Here is a 20,198-nt window from a genome sequence, read left to right on the forward strand (position 1 = left end):
TTTTCGTGAGACATACCGCATCTTAATCATTTTTAAACCTCAACAAGGCCTCCACCCATTAAGAAAAATGGACAAATCGACCCCTACTATCGAATAACAAAAGATTGCCGCTGACGTGTCAAATAGCAGTGCCACGTGTCACTTTCAAATGGTTGCAAGGACTAAAAATCCCTCCTCTCCTCCTTTTTAAAATTCCAACTTTATGCCATTGTTTCTCCCTGGATAATGCACCCCTTTATTTCTTTTCTTCAAAGTCTTTCTTCACTCACTCATTCTCAATTTCTTTCAAACAAACACCACTGAACTTCTATTTCTTCATCAATGGAAGACACAATTGAGCTTTTATCCCTTCATCAACGGTGAATTTCACTGCCACCCCTTTTACAACCACTAAACCTCATTCTCCATTCACTTCAAGGATCCATCATCCAAAATCTTCTACCACCATCACAGAAAAGGCAAAACTAAAATATCTAATAATCTAAAGAAATTTTAAGTAGGTAAAATTTAAGAACCGTCTATATAATATACCACATCTTACACGCATAAAAATTCAAACTTCCATTTGTTTAGTAACAAACAATAAATCTAGAAATTGTAAAGAAAGAAGAAGCTAATGGCTTCGAGTTTTTCGATAAGATTGGCGATGGTGGAGGTGGCTTCGAAGAGGATGGAGGAGGTGTCGATGCCGTTGAAGGAGGCGTTGGTGGAGATGTTGAGGCACGACATCGTTTCTCTACTTCTTGCCCGTGAATTAAATAATTGAAGAGAAGAACACAAAGGAAGAGAAGAAGGAAGAAGAAGGGGTGGGAGGAGGCCTGTAACCATTTGGAGGTAACACATGGTACTGTTACTTGACAGATTAGCGGTAATCTTTTGTTATTCGGTAGTAGAGATCGGTTTGTCCATTTTCTATAATGGGTGGGGTCTGGTTGAGATTTAAAAATGATTAACGTGGATTATGTCTTACGAGAAAATGCTCAGGAATCGGATGGAATATTTATCCAAAATATAGAATGAATTGGAATATACTAAGTAAAATTTTATAATGATTTAATTAAAAGAATGACGATAAAAAAAACATAAAAATGACAATAAAAAATAACAAGGGAGTGCAATAATACTGTGTTCAATTTGAAAAAATAAAATTAAAATTTTAAAACTAAAATTGAATATAAACATAAATGCTAGAAGGTAGGGATATGCTGGATGTTTATTATTATTTAGGAAGCATATAATCTATAAGGTGAATTTGACTTTATTTTTTAAATAAAATAATCAACAATTGTAATTAATTAACAATAATTACATTTTTATATGGATGTCAATGATATTTGGTGTACTAATAGTAATTTTTTTAAAATAATATGACAAAAATAACATACATACATCATCGTTGTATTAACATGTTATTTAAAAAAGTTATTTGTTATCTTTCAATACAAGCGTACGAGAAAATTACCCTTTTGGCTTTTTCATTGTTACAGTAACTATCAAGTTACACTAAATTACAAAAGCAACAATGCAACATTGCTTAGAAGAACCTGCAACGTCTCATATTGTGACACCAAATGAAGAACCCCCCAATATTAAAACGAGAGCCGGCCAACTAGAAAATCCAGCATATAATAAGCCAATCCATTGTCATAATAGACAAACACTAGAATCATAGATGACTATACATAAAAGCAAGACACTAGAATAATTTTTGTGACATTAACATGTGCTAACAATTGTGCTGGTGATGCTGAGAGCGAAATGGGAAAGAAAGGTGGATTGTTTCGTTATGCGGATGGAGTTGACAAATTGCTATTGTTGTTTGGGACTATGGGTTGCATAGGGGATGGGCTACAAACACCTATCACAATGTTTGTTTTTGGGAGTTTGATTGACGATTATGCACGTGGTTCTGGAGATTCTGTTCCTAAGCATATCATAGACAAGGTAATTTATTACTTGTATGTTTGAAAATCAATAAACATACATGAACTGCGATTGTGGGGAGACTCAAAATTTTGATCCATTATTTCTTTTACTAGTATAGGAATTAGCTACCATAACATATAATTATTACTTCTTTTTTAAAAAAAAAAAAAGTTATTGAAATTAACATACTCAATAGTTTATTTTTCTTCTTTTCATAATTGTGTCTTTCTTCTTTTGTTACTTCTGCTTACATAGTAATAAACGATTAATTATCTGAAGTATTTTTACACTTATACATAGCAGCTTAAATAAGTTTTTGGTTTTTATAAATATTGGTCTTTTAGCTTTGGTCTCTTTAATTTTTTTGAGTTCTAGTTTAAGTCTCTACTATTAATTTTTGGGCCGAATAAATATTTAAATTAATCTTTAAAAAATTTTAAATCAGACATTTTGTTTTCTCAATAAATTTTATTCTTTACAAATCATTGAAAATTATTCCTGTTAGACTAAGGATTTATGGCGGGGATCCATCAGAGCCTACTAGGGATGAGCATGGGTCGGGTGAAATCGGGTTTGATATAGATCAGATCTGACCCGAAATATATACCGGATTTATTTATTAGACCCGGACCCGACCCTAGACTCGATGAAACCTATATACTTTCGGGTCACGATTATACCGAGTAAAAACTGGGTGAAAATCAGGCCGTTAACACTACATTATCTTGATACCTTCTTATAAGCTAGCATGTGAAAATATCCAAATTTTCAAGATTCCAACCATGACATGGTAAAATTCACTTAGAAAAATTTAACAAGAACCAACTCTTCTCTAAAATTAAAGCATAACCATAATCAATACTAATATTATCTAATAACACTAAATATTTAAACCAATACAAATAACACAATATTATGCATTAATTAGTTTAAAATTTTATGCATTTTAAACATAAAACATTAACTTATAGTCTTATAATAACTAATAATACAAAATATTAAGGTTTACAATACTTAAATTCCACATAAGAATAGTCATCATCCATCACTAATAACACAAAATATTAATTATGTATGATGACCGGGTCACCATGCCGATTTCGGATGACCCGAGCCATGACCTGGACCCGATCCAAAATAATGACCGATTTTATCTTTAAGACCCTTACCCGACTCTAAACCTAGTAAAATCACACCAAATTAGTTCCTAAAGTGTTCGAAGTCGAGTCGGACAGGACCATGCACACCCCTAAAACCTACTCCCGCCACACCTCATTAAGATAAATGCAAATTCTTTTTTATTTGTGCCTTTATGAAAGGCATTTTATCTCCAGGTATTCTTAGATATTAATTGATGTTTTTTAAATCTAACCACAAAAATGACATAACAAAATAATCATAACTAAATTTAACCTATCCAATACGAGGCTCATTTTTTTTGATATGATTTATTGGTGTGAGTTTAGCTGGATTATGATCATTACAGGTGAATTACACTGTTATGACGGCGTTGAGTTTGGAATTTTGTGGGAAAGAAATCGGACCCACCGATTTCAAGCCAGTTGAGGAAGGAACACAAATCGGTGGGTCCGAATTGTATGAGGTTGTTGAGCTTGAAATCGGTGCCACCGATTTGTGGGTTTACAAAGAGGGAGGAAATCGGACCCACCGATTTCTAGGGACCGGAATTTTTTTTTTTTAATCCGGGAGGGGACCGGTCGGACCCACCGATTTCTGATGCGCACAAATTTCGAAACGAATGCGGTCGGTCCCTACGATTTGCCTGTAAGTGCATTCTTAAAATGAAAAATATCACAAAAGTCCCATTCAGTTCTTCGTAGCCGTCCCAGCTATTCTTCCTCTCCTCGTCCCAGCTGTTATTCGTCTCCTCCTCTCATTTTTCTTTCTTTTTTCCTCGTTGTTGAAGTAGAATAAATTTCTGGAAGAGTGAGTTTAGTCAGGTACGTATACTATTATGGATGATAGAGTTGTGTTGAAGATTTATTATTACGGGCAGATTTTATTGGAAACATATGAGGGGGTTCAATTTGTGTGTGAGAATCCATTAGATATTGTTATTCCGTTCACATTATCATTTGAGGAATTGAAAGGGGTGATTTGTGAGAAGATAGATTCTCAAAGATTTAGGAGAGTATCGTGTATTTTGTACAGGTATCCGTTATCTGTGTTTGGTGGGTTCATTCAATTTCAGACCAAGTACGTCACAGATGAAGCGAGTATGCATGAAATGTTTTCATTGTATATGGATAATCGCCACTGAATGTCGTGCATCGAGTTGTATATTGAGTTTGAGCAATCCGAAGCAGACCGTAACATTGAATTGGAAGATTATAATAGTGAAAGCGAGGATGAATTTGAAAGTAACTACGAGATCGTTGGTCCAGGTGAAGACGAAGATGAAACTGGCGGTGATATGAACGCAGATGTGGCAGAAGTTGCAAATGCACTAGCAAACCCGCATCCGTTTCAGGAGCCTTCTTTCATGCGGTCGTTGGATTTGGAGGCTATGCACGCACCGGAGTTTTCGCAATATATGAATTCAGGTGCGTAAAGCTAGATAGACATGTGAAACTCTGATGTAGCTGATAAATAAGTCAGATGCGTAACATATGTGGATAGTCATTTGTGACCATAGCATTTGATTTTTTTTATTAATAGGTAGTTCTTTATTATGAATTGTATTTAGTGGTTCTTTGCATAGATAGATCAGCGAAAAAAAAAGACTATTATAGGCTTATATAGTTCTAGTGTGTTTAGTAATTGAGTTGTAGTAAGTAATTTATTACTAAGGACATAATAAAGGATTTCTTTCTTTTGATGTATGCAGCCCTTCTTGTTGTGGCGGATGGTGAATTCACAGTGGGGATGGAATTCAGTTCAAGGGAGGCAGTAATCAAGGCAATGAAAGATTATAGCATCCGAAGAAGTTTAGACTATCGGGTATATGAGTCGGAACCCACGACATTCTATGCCAAATGTACAGAATATGGCAATGGTTGTGACTGGTTGATCAGGGTAACCAAAATGCAGAAGAAGTACTGTTGGGAGATAAGGAGGTACAATGGAAGTCACACGTGTACCAGGTCAACTATTTCTCAAGCCCTCGGTACCAATCCATGTAACTTTCCAATTGATAATGTAAAGGCATCAAGTCATCAGAGAGAATGTGACTATACCGGTTGGTCCACTGCATCACCCAAGAAGAGTGGGTATTGGCCCAATCTTGATTCTTAGGCCCAGTTAGAACTTTGCCGTATGATGCACCTAAATTCTGCTCTAGAGTAGGAACACCCTGTCTCATACCAAATTGCCTCATGACTCTATCAGTTGCATGCCACTCGATGCATTCAAAGGATATAAGTGGCACTCTGGCACTCCAAATAACCAAATTATGACGGATGGCTAAAGGAATCAAGTCTGGGTCAATGTCTCCAATGCCATAAGGCTGCCAAACAAACTGGACACATGGAACAATTCAGATGAGTACCCAAAAATTAACTCACTTAACAAGCTACATACGGTATTAGTATTTTACAACATACCTGTCCTTCTTGTAGATCATCTAACAACCTCCTGTAATTTTCAAGCGAAGTGTATCGGTAGCCATAGTTTTCACCCTCCCAGTCACGCCACCTGCCGTCCGACAATTAATTAATTGACTTATCTTGTCAAAAACAAATTACATTATCTAGAACTTCTTTCAATGCATACTATAATCACAATTACCTGTTTGCAATTGGAAACAATCGGGGATTGCCGGGAATCGGCGCTAGAAATGGTAGCCGGATCCAAGCCCAAGTAAGCAACAATGTCAGTGGCCCGTCAATCTTCTTGCACTCGACACGAGTTGCCCTACACAATGACCTATACAAGTGTGCTAGGCATGCCGAACCCCAGCTAAACTGTATGATTCCACCAAAATTATGGAGCAAAGGTAAAAATTTCCAATGCACTGCTGCACCAGACTTATCTCCAAACATAATTGTTCCAAATAACAACATTATGTGACACTTTATATACATCTGAATGTGAACATCATCATTCAACACTATACGATCTTTCAAACCCCTAAACCACGTTAATTTTATAAAGCTCCCTCTACAGTCTGTCTTCCTCGGTGCAACTCCAAATTGGTGCAAGCACTCGGCTTCCAATGCCTCAAAACTACTCATTGTCGGTCCTGTAACTGGAAGTCCATTTGTCGGCAGACCGAGAATCATCGCCACATCCTCCAACGTCACGGCACACTCACCAACCGGAAAGTGAAAAGTGTGAGTCTCAGGCCGCCATCTCTCAACCAGAGCATTAACCATTGCTGACTGACATTAGACCACTCCAATCTGAGAAACATAATAAAAGCCAGTCTCGCGTAACTGTGACGCAACAATTTCGTTGTATCGATCCGGCGGCTTATAATGCTCACACATTAACATCCGTGAACCCTACAATATCAAATCTCCGTTATAAGTACCAGCATAATATAACTACATTATCAAAAACACAATTATCCTAACATATCCATTATAACTAACTCCAATCATAATTGCATTGAAGCATACACAGTAAATGATACAACAATCTTTCAATTATTAGTCATTATAAATAAAATAATTAGTCATCATAAATAAAATAATTTATTTTATTATTATTATTATTATTATTATTATTATTTTAAACAGCATACTATTCTATTATTTATTATTATTATTATTATTATTATTATTATTATTATTCCTAACACAGCATACTATTAATTTCTTAATCTAAATTTACTTATTACTAATTTATTGTCTAAATTTTACTGAATTAAAATTCAATTATTATTCATCATAAATAAAATAATTTATTATATTGTTATTACTATTAATCATAATAATTTATTAAACTCAATTATTAATACTAATAAAATAATAACAACAACAACATATCAATATCTACTCTAATCTATTATATACAGATCTCCTTTTTCTTCCTCGTTCATTCCAACTCAACGGTTAAATCTAAATCTAACCATTTCAGACATATAACATACAGGATTCATTTTTATTTTAGTTTCTATTTCTAACTACTTAACAATAAATAGTTATACACACATATATGATTAGATTAATTTTTATTTAGTGCCATTATAATATATATTACTACTAAAATCTACTATTATCACTATTATTATCAATAAATTAGAATATTAAAAAAATTAAAAACTTACATAATCTGGATGCCCAAGATAGTTGACAATATGAAGTTTCGGTTGATTTACTTCTTTAATTTTTCTTCTTTTTGGCATTTTCTTCAAAATTTTTTGAACCTTTCTTGTGGTTCAACAATGGTGAAGAAAGAAGAAAAAGAGGTGGGGTTCAGAGAGAGGAAAGTGTGGGGTTGAGAGAGAGATCCACGAAGAGTGAAAATGATATGTTAGGAGGGGGTTACATCACTCGAATTGGGAGAAGGAGTGTCACGGACCAACCAGGACCTGCGTGCATGCGTGACACCTGGCCATTGTTCTCAAATCGGTGCCACCGATTTGTGACCCATCTTCACCCTGAAATCGGTCCATCCGATTTCTACCCATCAAATCGGTCCGTTTGATTTGTTTTACCCCGCCGTCACATTTTCGTAATACACCCTAAACCTTCATAACGCTGTTAGACTCCATCAGAATCCCCATATTAAAATTAAAAAACTCCCAATACGATCCAATTTACACACTAAAAATAATGATACATTAAATATAAAAAAATTATTAGTTTAAAAGAAAATTACATAAAGTTCCATCTTCATCCGTGTCATTCCAAATTCTAAGCATTTAGTTAGTTAATACATAAATTAAAGGGCATCTGGTAATTTCACATCCTGCATTCATTTCGTGAGTATTTATGGGATGGGTGTCTCTGCCCCTTTCCATGTTTATTCATTGGGATAAGTCTTTACGGGTGTCTATCTTGACATTTTTTTCCATCATTGATCTCTTTGTTATTTAAAAAAAAAATTAATTTATTTTATAACGACGTTTTCTCAATATAATTGTTTTTTTTAGGAATTTATTCATCCAATACACACTAAAAATTTGATTGAAGCAACAAATGAATTAATTTGTTTAACTAGATTAATCCTAAAAGATTTTAAAAAAAATTTGCCGAGACTAAAATTTGTTACCTAAAGTTGGTTAATGATTAAAATATTTTGTAAGTACCAAAAACTTATTTAAGCATTTTCTTTTTATATGTAGACATGTAGTCAGGTGTGAAACAATTTTAAAGTTCAGTCAGATAGTATGTCATTGCAAATATACTATATCCAAACAAAAGTTCACTTACTACATATTTGCATATAAATACATATGTTATTAATCTATTTTTAATATATATTTTATATTTTAACAAGTATTTTATACGACATTGATTTGATAGGTGATTTTTAGCGTAGACGTACCGTACCTACCACATGGTTGATGCCATTGTATAAGGCATAAGCATCTCACTAAATTTTGTTTATGATTATTTCAGTACGCTCTCAAGTTGCTGTATATTTCCATCGGGGTTGCTGTATGTGCTTTTGTTGGTATGTATTATTCTTGCAATTCTCGACATTTTGTTCCATAGACATTAGACAATGTGGCCTGCTAGACACTTTCTCCCTCTTTTTTTGGTCTCTCATCTTAAAATCATGGATATGTGTTAGGGCCATAAATGAATTCCTAAATTTAGTGAGTTTAATATTCTTATTAACAGTATTTGTATGTGCGCAAATCTTCAGTGACAAATCTTTGTTACAGTAAGGCGAATCGAGATAGTAAAATCACGGTTTGTTTAGGAGTTAATTTGGTTTAATTTGGATAACTCACGAGTTAAACGGATTAGAGTCAAGTAAATACAAGTTGACTTATAGTTTTTTTTATATAGAACTTCATGAATTTATATTATGCACTATTCTTGTTACAGTTTGTTAACTAGTTTTTAAGACTTTTAATAATTTACTATAAAAACATATGAATATATGATATATTTTTTGAAACGAGTTAATCCGTATATATATTCCAAGAGAATAACACAAACACACTATTATTTTGCAGAAGCAGTGTGTTGGACAAGAAGTGCAGAAAGACAAAGTTGTCGCATGAGAATTGAATATCTTAAATCAGTTCTCAAGCAAGATGTTGGCTTCTTTGACAAGCAAACCGATAGTGATTCTTCAAAGACCTTCCAAGTAATTTCTACCATAACTTCTGATGCCCAAACAATCCAAGACACCATGGCTGATAAGGTGCTGTTTTGAATTTGCGGAGCCTTTCTTCTTCCTGTTCAATAATATTATTGCTTTTATGTTTAATTTTCAAATTGAAAACTCAAGCAACAAATACACAAACCAAGGAGGAATCTTGTTACATGGAGGCTTGTATTTGTGACTATTTATTATCTTTACAGTTAACATATTTGAATAAACAAACTTGATGTATTGTTACAGATACCGAACTGTCTAGTTCACCTGTCAGCATTTTTTTCTAGCTTCATAGTAGGACTCTTCCTCTCATGGAGGCTTGTAATAGCTGCATTTCCATTCTCAATAATGATGATCATGCCAGCAATCATATTTGGGAAGGCAATGAAAGATCTTGGGGAGAAAATGAAGGATGCATATGGCATAGCAGGGAGCATAGCGGAACAAGCTATCTCGTCGGTTCGAACGGTTTATTCATATGTTGCCGAGAAAGAAACACTAAAGAGGTATAGCTCTGCTCTTGAAAGGAGTATGGAGCTGGGAATAAAGCTAGGGAGAACAAAGGGCGTTGTAGTTGGTAGCTTTGGGTTGCTTTATGCTACTTGGGCATTTCAATCTTGGGTTGGAAGTGTTGTGGTTAGGACTAAAGGTGAAAGAGGTGGACTTGTGTTTGCTGCTCAAATTTGCATGATTTGGGGAGGACTGTAAGTACATCTTCAATTTTTTTCTTTTTATATATGATTTTCTTCCAAAAGTTTAAACTATTCGGCTAACTACCATGGATAGTATAGACCGCTGTCTAAGATAGTGTTTGTTTTGAAGTAATGGGATGGAGACTGGAAGACTAATACTCAATATCATATTTGTTGGTCTAGAGACTAGTACTAAAATTTCAATTTTTGTTCCTAAAATTTCAGTATTTCAATACCTCCAAAAAGTGGAGACACAAGAGACTGAAATTGTTATGAATGGAGACTGAAACTTTAATAATATTTTATACCTAAAATACCTCAATTTCAATTAATTAATTCTAACTTTATTCTTTATGCAAATTAAATTAGAGTTTCATTCTTATTTCAGTCTCTGTCTTCTATTTTATACCAAACACAATACTGATACTTATTTTAGTTTTTGTCTTTCAATCTCTGTCTAAAATATGATTATCCTCTCACTAAATCGATTTACAAAACAATTCTCATTCTGCACTTCCTTCAAGAACTTTTAGCATGTTTCTCATTGTAAAATCTAGAACTGGGAATGTTCAAATATCCTTCTTGTTTTATAAGCAAGTGAACTTGTAAATGAATAAAAACCCATCAAGATTATATTGGAAGAAAATGTTCACGTGACATTGATGATAACTTCAATTTAAAAACTATACAGGTCTCTGATGAATGCACTTCCAAATCTAACTTTCATTGTAGAGGCAAAAGTAGCAACAACCAGAATTTTCCAAATGATTGAGCAAATACCAATCATAAACTCTCACAAACAAAAAGGAAGGATCTTAAGCCATGTGAGAGGAGAAATCACATTCACAAAAATTGACTTCACTTACCCATCACGACCGGACACACCGATTCTCCAAGGACTGGATCTGAAGTTTCCAGCATGTAAAACAATAGGCCTAGTTGGAGGCAGTGGTTCTGGAAAATCCACAATCATCTCTTTGATTGAAAGGTTCTATGATCCTTTATATGGTGAGATATTGCTTGATGGACATGATATAAAGAGGCTTGAGCTTAAGTGGCTAAGGTCACAAATGGGACTTGTTAATCAGGAGCCTATTCTGTTTGCAACATCAATTAGGGAGAATATTATGTTTGGTAAGGAAGGTGCTTCAATGGAAGCTGTTATAAATGCAGCTAAGGCTGCAAATGCACATGGTTTCATTGTTAAACTTCCTAGTGGATACGAAACTCAAGTAAGACATAATTTATTTATGAGTTAATTCTCAATCTTGTTCTGACAAAAAAAAAAAACCATATGTTGAAAGTGACAAATTCGTCCGTTATTATTTTCTTATCAAACAAATTTGTCCTTTATATTTAAGAAAGATATATTAGTTTTTTACAGGCGTTGACATTTTTTATGAAAGGTCAATTTGGCGCTGTTTTCTGATTATTGAGAAATAATTTTATTATTTAAAATTTTTAAGAACGACCATCCTCTGTATATTTTGATTATAGACGAGATTGGGATTTAATATTTATTTAGAATGTTTATATCATTAATACCTAAACTCACCTAGATTCCAATTGATTTTACTCCAAGTTGAGGACTAATGCTAGTTCTTTTCTATTCACAAGAATCAATTTGAGACCCTTTTTGAAGTAACAAGTCAAAATTACTTGAAATCAACTAAAAAATTGCTCCTCTTGAACCATACTTTCTATCTTGTTTAATCCATTTGAATTATGATATGCAGTATCCTAGATAGTATTTTTCATCTTAATCAATTTGATTACTTAGGAAAATTGATAATTTTTTAATCAGGTGGGACAACTTGGGACTCAGTTATCTGGAGGACAAAAGCAAAGAATTGCAATAGCAAGGGCCCTAATTCGCAACCCAAAAATTCTACTCCTTGATGAAGCCACAAGTGCATTGGATTCAGAGTCTGAAAGAATAGTGCAAGAGGCCCTTGATTTGGCTTCAAGAGGCAGAACAACAATCATTGTAGCTCATCGCTTATCGACGATTCGAAATGCTGACTCGATAGTAGTCCTTCAGTCAGGAAGAGTTGTTGAATCTGGCTCCCATGTTGAGCTACTCAAACTTAACAATGGACAAGGTGGTGCTTATAGCAAAATGCTAAAACTACAACAAACAAATCAAAATGAAGATTCAACATTGAATGATGTGAGCAAGAGTCCCCAAGTTATGTCATATTTAACAAGTCCAAGATCAATGCCAGGTACTCCAACTCATCATTCATTCACCTCACCGACACCAATATACTCAATCAGTGTTCTGGGGTCCCCTTTTGATGACTACACTGAGAATTCTGAGATTTCTTCAAAAGCAAGTTTCTCGCAATGGCGTTTGATAAGAATGAATTCCCCTGAGTGGAAGTATGCTCTGATAGGATGCTTAGGTGCTATTGGCTCTGGAATTTGCCAACCTTTTTACTCTTATTGCCTTGGATTCATTGCTTCTATCTACTTTATAACCGATCACTCGCGCATCGTCTCAAAAATCAGGCTGTACTCATCAATTTTCTGCATCATAGCAGTTGTCAACTTCATATCAGGCCTAATTCAGCACTCGAGCTTCGCCATCATGGGCGAGAAGTTGCTAAAAAGGGTGCGCGAGAATCTGCTAGAGAAAATCCTTACATTTGAAATAGGATGGTTTGATCAAGAAGATAACACCAGTGCAGCCATCTGCGCTCGTTTGGCGTTAGATGCAAACTTGGTCAGGTCTCTTGTAGCAGAAAGAATGTCATTACTAGTTCAAGTATTTGTCACTGCCACCCTGGCTTTCGCACTCGGTTTATATGTCTCATGGAAGGTGGCAATGGTAATGATAGCTATGCAGCCCTTGATCATTGCTTGTTTCTATTCCAAATTCATGCTTATGAAAAGTATGTCAGGTAAAGCAAGAAAGGCTCAAAGTGAAGGTAGTCAATTAGCAATGGAAGCTACCATTAACCATAGAACTATTGCTGCATTTTCATCAGAGAAAAGGGTATTGAATTTGTTCAAAAATTCAATGAAAGGACCTCATTTGGAAACCGTAAAGCAATCATGGATTTCAGCTGCAATTTTGTCATTGTCACAGTTCATAACTACAGCTTCTATAACCTTAACATTTTGGTATGGAGGATTGCTGCTAAACAAAAAGATGGTGAATTCAAATGACCTTTTGCAAGTTTTCTTAATACTGATGGGAACTGGAAGACAAATTGCTGAGACAGTAAGCATGACTTCGGACATAGCGAAAAGCGGGAAAGCCGTTAGCTCGATTTTTGCAATTTTGGACAGGAAAACTGAGATTGAACCTGAAGATCCTAGGCTTATGAAGTTCAGAAAGAACAACAACATAAAGGGTCATGTGAAGTTAAAAGATGTGTTCTTTTCATACCCATCAAGGCCAGAACAAATGATCCTAAAGGGTCTTAGTCTTGAAATTGAAGCTGGGAAAACAATTGCATTGGTGGGACAAAGTGGGTCAGGGAAATCCACTATCATTGGACTAATTGAAAGATTTTATGACCCAATTAATGGATCAATATTTATAGATGGTTGTGACATTAGGGAATTTGATTTGAGAAGTTTGAGGTTACATATTGCATTGGTGAGTCAAGAGCCTACACTCTTTGGTGGAACTATACGTGATAACATTGTGTATGGAAAGATTGATGCATCTGAAGATGAAATAAGAAAGGCAGTGCGTCTTGCAAATGCTCATGAGTTTATAAGGTACATTATTATTATCATTGTTTATCTTTTTGCTTGAGAATTTCTCAACTATTTGTAACAAGTTCTTGAACTAGTTAGCACTCCTATTCAATTTATCTAATAATGCAGTTCAATGAGAGATGGATATGACACATACTGTGGAGAAAGAGGAGTGCAGCTTTCAGGAGGACAAAAGCAAAGAATTGCAATTGCCAGAGCAATACTAAAGAACCCATCAATCCTTCTCATGGACGAAGCAACAAGTGCTCTCGACAGCGTTTCAGAGAATCTAGTGCAAGATTCCCTGGAGAAAATGATGGTTGGAAGAACATGTGTGGTTATTGCTCATCGTTTGTCTACAATTCAGAATGTGGACACCATTGCTGTGATCAAGAATGGGAAATTGGTGGAGCAAGGTTCACACTCCCAGTTAATGAATGTTGGAACAAAGGGTGCTTACTACTCCATGATTAGGTTACAACGTGGGACTAACTCTACTAGCTGAGTCACTTTTGATTTACAAGCATTGTTGCTGCATGTAACAAATCATGTTAGTTAAAAGAAGTACATTCTCTTGTAAAAGAAAAAAATCACTTTACCCGCTAGTTTGTCTGTTTATGACTTTATGTCAACGTTGCAATATGGGGGTGTTTGGCATCTTATGATGTTTATAGGAAGATGGGCCTAAGAAGAAAATTCTCTGTCTGTGATGACTTTTGAATCTCAGGAATTTTCACAACCAAGAAATTTCATACAATGAGAAAATATAACTCATTAAACATGCAATTTCGAAGAGATCAGCAAGAACCAGTGAGATGAAAGAACAACATTAAGGGAGATGCAGAAAAGAATAATGGTTGGTGAATAATTAATTCTTTTATATTCCGAGAGCAAAAGAATTGTTATCAAGAGCGGTATGTTATCTATGCATTTTCATTTTTGTCCTTTCTAATCTCAGCTTTGTGGCGTTTTCAAATTTCTTTGCTAAATCTGATCTAATTGGCACAAACATGCTCCTTTATTTGCTGTTGTATGTGTTTGGGCCCGTCACTTTGAATTTGGTTGGGATGCTAATGTAGTATAATTAGAGGTGTTATTTTCATAGCAGACATTATTTATTTTTTTTAAGAAAGAGAGTTCAACACACTAAAGTAGAGTACGAAAGAACAAAATACAACAAGAAACAAGATAATAAACATGGTACAAAAATGATATAATCTGTTGTCATATTTGGCATTGCTATCAACAACTAAACGGATCAATACTATTTCATTTTTTGTAACTAAAAAATGTCTTATTCTTGATCTCCTCAACATCTGTTTCAGAGTTCTAAAATATTTTGTTATATATTGTTTTTCTCCTCAACACCTGTCTTCTTATTATATTGTTTTTCTTCTCAAGTGTGCATTTTATTGTGAAAGAGAGTATTTATGAGACTAAGATGATTGTTATTTATATAGTATTCATAATATTGGTTTCTTCTGCTTTTGAATAGAGACAAATAGAGTCAATTTAGAGAGAAAAGACCCAACATGACCCTTGTAAAAAAAAGAAAACACTTCGACTTCCAACTTTTTAATTTTAAGACAATATAACTGTTAAATAGTAACTTTTTCAGTTTTTTTAAGGCTCTAAAAAGAAAATCTCCTATGCGAAGTTCTTTGGCGTTTTCCTATTTTTTTGGTGACTCGGCGTTTTCCTATTTGAATATTTACAACTTCATCTTTAATTTTTGGCTAACAAAAAGTGAAAACTCAGGTGCATGAGACGGAAAATTGATAACCCAGAACGGTAAAATAATTGAGATGATTTGATTAAATTTTTATGTAAAGCTTCAACTTCGCTGCACGCAAGTTATCGAAAATTAGTTAGAACGAGAAGTTCCCCTTCGTCCTCCCCAACCCCCATCCCGACAGTAACAAACTATACAAGATTCCTTTCGACTTTCACTCAGCTCTCTCGTTTCTATCTTCTCAGAACTCTGAACTTTGACCAACGCAACCAAATGGCCTTCCTGCTTAACAAGACCACCATTGCTTCCCATTTCCGATCTCACTCCCAGGTTTCTAAAATCCCCTCTTCCTTTCTCTTCTTTTCTTTTTGATTAATACTTAATTTTTTGTTTAATATAAAATATCATTTTCTTTCTGATTATTATTTTTGAGAGAGCAGAAGGGGGAAGATCTGCTTTCACTCTCGCGCCGTCAATACCATATCGAACCTGGGCCTCGTGAAAAAGCGGTAAGCTTTAAAACCCTTTCTTTTCTGTTTATTTTATTTAGGTTTTCTAAAATTTTGTTGTGTTCAAATAATTGAATTAATGTATTTCACTTATCTTTAGTTACTTCGATTTATTAAGTTTTACTTCTTTCTTTTCCCCCGTTACTGAACGATGTTGCTCAATAAAACGTTTTGTGTATACCTTCGAATATTTCATTGATTGAATATGTAGTAAAATATTGGGCTGAATTAAAGCAAACTGTTCAAATGATCTCTTGAATCTGGCTTCAAGATCTTGTTGGTTTGGCTCCAATGGTGCAATGAATAGGGTTATGGTTAGGGACTTAGGGTAGATGTATTACTGCGCAATGTTCATGTATAAAAAAAACTAGGGTTTCAGTACCTCTTATCCAATCAATGGTTGAGATTTGATCACAAATTATATGAATTTTAAAAATTTAATCATTTTAGTTAATAAAACCAGTGGCAACTTCTTGGACACACAACACAATATAAGGGTATGAACCTCCCAATTTGATAGGATTACTGATGGAATCCCCATAAAAGTTTTATGACTACATTAGAGAACTCTAGTTAATGCGCTAATCTTTCTGATAACTTTTTTCTGTCTTGCAATCATGGTTTTTATGATATATTTTTTATCTTTATTTTATTTTTTAATGTTTGTTTATAATTATGGCACTCAATTGTTGCAGCTCTTGGCTGAAGATGCAGCTTTGAAGCCATTTAAGTCATATAAACAGAGTGTGAAGAAGCTCAAAAAGATTGGCGATATTCTAACAATTGTTGTCGTTGCAGGTAAGTCATATTTTATTTTTTCTATTTTATTTTTCCTGTTTTTGTTTTGGTTTATGAGTGGAAGTAGAATAACATTTTTTTTTCTGATGTCTTTGATTTTGACTAATGAAAACATCATGGATGCTTTGTTCTCTCTCAAGGCTTAAAATTTGTTGTTTATATGTTGGAAATTTTATGGTTGCTTATGAGCCTGGCTTTCACCCTGTACAGTGAGAAAAGGCTTTGTTGTTGTCATTGTTACGAGCTCTCCCAACTCCATATATCTTTGCTGTTGGAGACCCACGTAATGAAATAGTTAATAGTCAGAATAAGAATAAAGGGAAGGGCAGAATTTGGGAGGGAAAGTCTGTTGCTGGGAGGTTGGGATACATAGCAGAACACACGGTTAGTTAGTTTGAGAATCATTTTGTAGTTTTGAGGGCTCTTACTCTCCTCATTGTATTTGATTCATCCTACAGAGTCTTAATTTCCAGGGTTCTTAAGCACCTTTCTGAGAATCTGCAAAGTTGCTTTCACATTTCGATGTTAGAAGAGAAAAATATACTATCAAGGAATTTCCAATAAATAATGCCAATAAAATGTGGATGTTATTCTCTCTATCCTTGTGGTCTGGGGCATTTCCAATATTGTCATTTCTCTGAGGTCTGTTTGTGATTAAGATGGTAGGTCTTACTCCTATACAATCACACATTCTTCGATTCTTCAATGTCTTGCATTCTTTTATGATGTTTCAGGATGCTGCTATGAAATATATGTCAAGGCAGCTATGAGAGAAGCAGCTCGGAAACAGTAACATTCCAGAATTGCAGAATGAAGTGAATATTGTTGGACGCTAGCTTCTGTTCCATTTTAATGTTTTATTTTCAATGGTAATAACAATTTGGGTCGTATGCTTTGCCGTGTTGGAATAACCGAATAAGCAGAAATGTATTTCAACCCAAAATGATTATGCATCAATAGTAGTTACTTCATCGTTCAAGATTTAAAACTTTCTGATGAACTTGAATTTGATGATGTATCTAGACACAGTTTTGGTCTGATGAATTAACCAAAGGTGATTAGTTCTCCTGGCTCATGGTTTGGCTTTTTTTCTGCACCATGAACTAATCTGAATTCAACGAAACCAAAAGCAATAGGAAAATCAAGAACATATCATTCGGTCATTAGACTGATTTGCAGTAACGTTGGAAAGGATATTTTTAGCCATGAGAATTGTCAAAATAATATTTCAAAATAAAATGGATGATGTGTTTCTTAAAGATAATCTAGTTATTATACTGAGAAAGATTTGTTGTTACTTCTAGTACAAATTTAATGACAGATGACTTCAAATATAGAAAAAAGTGTTGAGCACAAAATTGTTTTTAGAATGTGTTGGAGTAATTAAAAGAGATTAATTTTAAAGAATATTTAAGAGTGTGTTTGTGGTTTTTATTTTTTATTTTTTATTTTTATTTTTATTTTTATTTTTTATTTTTGGGTTGTAAATGAAAAAGAGAAAACAATAAAATTATTTTTTATTTTTACCTTTTTTTTTTTTCACAAAATTCTGAAAACAAAAAGCATTGGAAATAAAAATACAAACTAAATGCATCCTGAAATTTTTAATGGCAAAATAATACGTTTGAATAATTTATAGAGGGAATTTCAAAATTCAAGGGATAGTTAATCTTCCGGCACTACCAGGATATATTCGGCGAACTGGGATGCCATTTGGGAAAGACGTGTCCGGGGCAAAAGACAGTGGGAGATCAAGGTGAGTTTTTTTTTTTTTTTTTTTGTGGGTTTACTATGTTTTGACCCATTGTTTAACATTGTGATCTATTCATGTTTCTTTCTTTTGATTAATTTAAAAAGGTAAAGGCCATAATATTTTTAGTCCACTATTTGTAAAATTATCCTAAGAACTGTCACCAAAAAATTTATCCTAAGAACATTGTTTTAGTTTTATTTTCCCAAGGTATTCCCAGTTAGGTAAGATAAGAAATAGAGTAAACTATCATTTCAACCCATAAAAATTGAAGACGTTGACATATTTATCTATCGAAGACAAAAATTACCATTTGTATCCATAAAAAATGGCTTTTGCAAGTAAAATTATCTAAACCCTAAAAGATTAAATGAAATTCCTAAACTACCCTTCTCTTCAGTCTCCACCACTACTAACATCGTCTTCCCTTTTCTTCTTTTTCATCTCTTCTCAGGCCAAAATCTTTTCCAGAGGGTTAGCCTCCCCCTTTTCTCTTCTTTCTCTATTACGTGTTATTGTTCTCTCTGCTGACGTCGTCGGAACCCATGATCAAACCTTCCTATCTGAATCAGCAAGGTCCGACACCAACGCCCAACCCAAAAGCAAATCAACAATGTTAGGAAAATGAGGCTGAAAACACCTTAAGAACTTTAATGATATCAAAGTTATAACTCCAACAAGTCTATGCAACAAGCTCAATGAAGTTCTCTGTTCCTCAAACAACACCTGATAAGCTTTGAGAATTGGCAAAGCATATCGCTCAGCTCCACCAATATCCTCAACATTAAGAAACTCACACAAACTTTTCAATGCCAATTCCTTCGTCCCATCAACGGCGTTGACATTGCTTAACAAGGGCAATGCCCAACCTATGAAACGGTTAGCCAAACCACCAAGTATAACATGATTTTATCTCCAGTTTGATGTCATGGGAACCGAACAGATCACTGCACATAGTGCACCGTACGCTACAACAGCTGCTTGCCTAACCTCATACAACTTAAAGCAAAGAACGACAAAAGATGAAATTTTTATCAAAAAATTGGAGAAATTTTTGAAAACTGAAAATTGAGAGTGGGGATTAGGGTTTAACTTACTTGTCGGAGAGGAGTTGGGAGAGACCTTGGGAGAGAAAGTGAGCGGAGTGAGTAACGAGGAGAAAGTTATGAGGGTAGAGGATGGCGCGGTGGAGGGAAGCGATGGCAGCGATGCGAGGGGAAGGGTCTGAGAGTGCGACCGATGAGACGGAGGTGGTGGAGGAGGAGGGAGTGGGAGTATTGTCGTCGGAGGGGAGGGCTGCGGAGAGAAGGGCGGCGACCTGGTTGTGGTAGCGGTAGTTGGGGACGAGAGTGGTGGTGAAGAAGAGTTTAGGTGGTGGTGGTGGGATTTGAGATTAGAAAAATGGTGGTGAAGATGAGGGTAATTTAGGGATTTTAGGTGATTTTTTAGTGTTTGGATAATTTTGTTGTGCAGAATCCATATTTCATGGGTACAAATGATAATTTCCTTCTTTTATTAGTAAATATGTCAGCGTCTTCAACTTTTGTTAGTAAAAATGGTAGTTTACTCTAAGAAATAACTATCGAAATTTCTATCAATAAGTTACTAGAAACGCGATTTAATGCTCCAAAGTTATATTAAGTTTCAACACTCCTTAATCAAAGTTAAGAAAAAGTTGATATTTATATCGATTTTATGATTTTTTTTAATTTAAAATTGTTTGGATCTGGGCTTTCTTTGCCAAGTTGGGCCTATTTTCTTTCTGGATTGATATTAAGCTATTTTATATGAAAAAAAAGACTCTTAACCAACTTGGGTTGGTCGAGTGGTCAACTCACTCG

At 34.6% G+C, this 20,198-nt stretch overlaps 3 protein-coding genes across 3 annotated transcripts; all 3 read left to right on the forward strand.

The window, feature by feature from the left end:
- Positions 1 to 1,679: 1,679 nt before the first annotated feature.
- On the forward strand, positions 1,680 to 14,530 carry LOC130954198 (putative multidrug resistance protein). Its single transcript, XM_057880928.1, has 7 exons — positions 1,680 to 1,944; positions 8,454 to 8,508; positions 9,020 to 9,210; positions 9,412 to 9,869; positions 10,549 to 11,089; positions 11,662 to 13,589; positions 13,698 to 14,530. The coding sequence occupies exons 1-7, from the start codon at positions 1,759 to 1,761 to the stop codon at positions 14,071 to 14,073; spliced, it is 3,735 nt and encodes a 1,244-aa protein (XP_057736911.1). The 5' UTR covers positions 1,680 to 1,758; the 3' UTR covers positions 14,074 to 14,530.
- LOC130954200 (uncharacterized) lies at positions 2,947 to 5,902 on the forward strand. Its single transcript, XM_057880929.1, has 2 exons — positions 2,947 to 4,490; positions 4,775 to 5,902. The coding sequence occupies exons 1-2, from the start codon at positions 4,208 to 4,210 to the stop codon at positions 5,179 to 5,181; spliced, it is 690 nt and encodes a 229-aa protein (XP_057736912.1). The 5' UTR covers positions 2,947 to 4,207; the 3' UTR covers positions 5,182 to 5,902.
- Positions 14,531 to 15,339: 809 nt separating the features above from the next.
- On the forward strand, positions 15,340 to 17,635 carry LOC130954899 (succinate dehydrogenase subunit 7B, mitochondrial-like). The gene is made up of 4 exons (XM_057881674.1): positions 15,340 to 15,630; positions 15,741 to 15,809; positions 16,505 to 16,607; positions 17,342 to 17,635. Exons 1-4 carry the CDS (start codon positions 15,574 to 15,576, stop codon positions 17,398 to 17,400), a joined length of 288 nt encoding a protein of 95 aa, XP_057737657.1. The 5' UTR covers positions 15,340 to 15,573; the 3' UTR covers positions 17,401 to 17,635.
- The last annotated feature ends 2,563 nt before the right edge of the window (positions 17,636 to 20,198 follow it).

The sequence above is a fragment of the Arachis stenosperma genome, chromosome 10 (assembly GCF_014773155.1).
Source record: "Arachis stenosperma cultivar V10309 chromosome 10, arast.V10309.gnm1.PFL2, whole genome shotgun sequence".
NCBI lineage: Eukaryota > Viridiplantae > Streptophyta > Magnoliopsida > Fabales > Fabaceae > Arachis > Arachis stenosperma.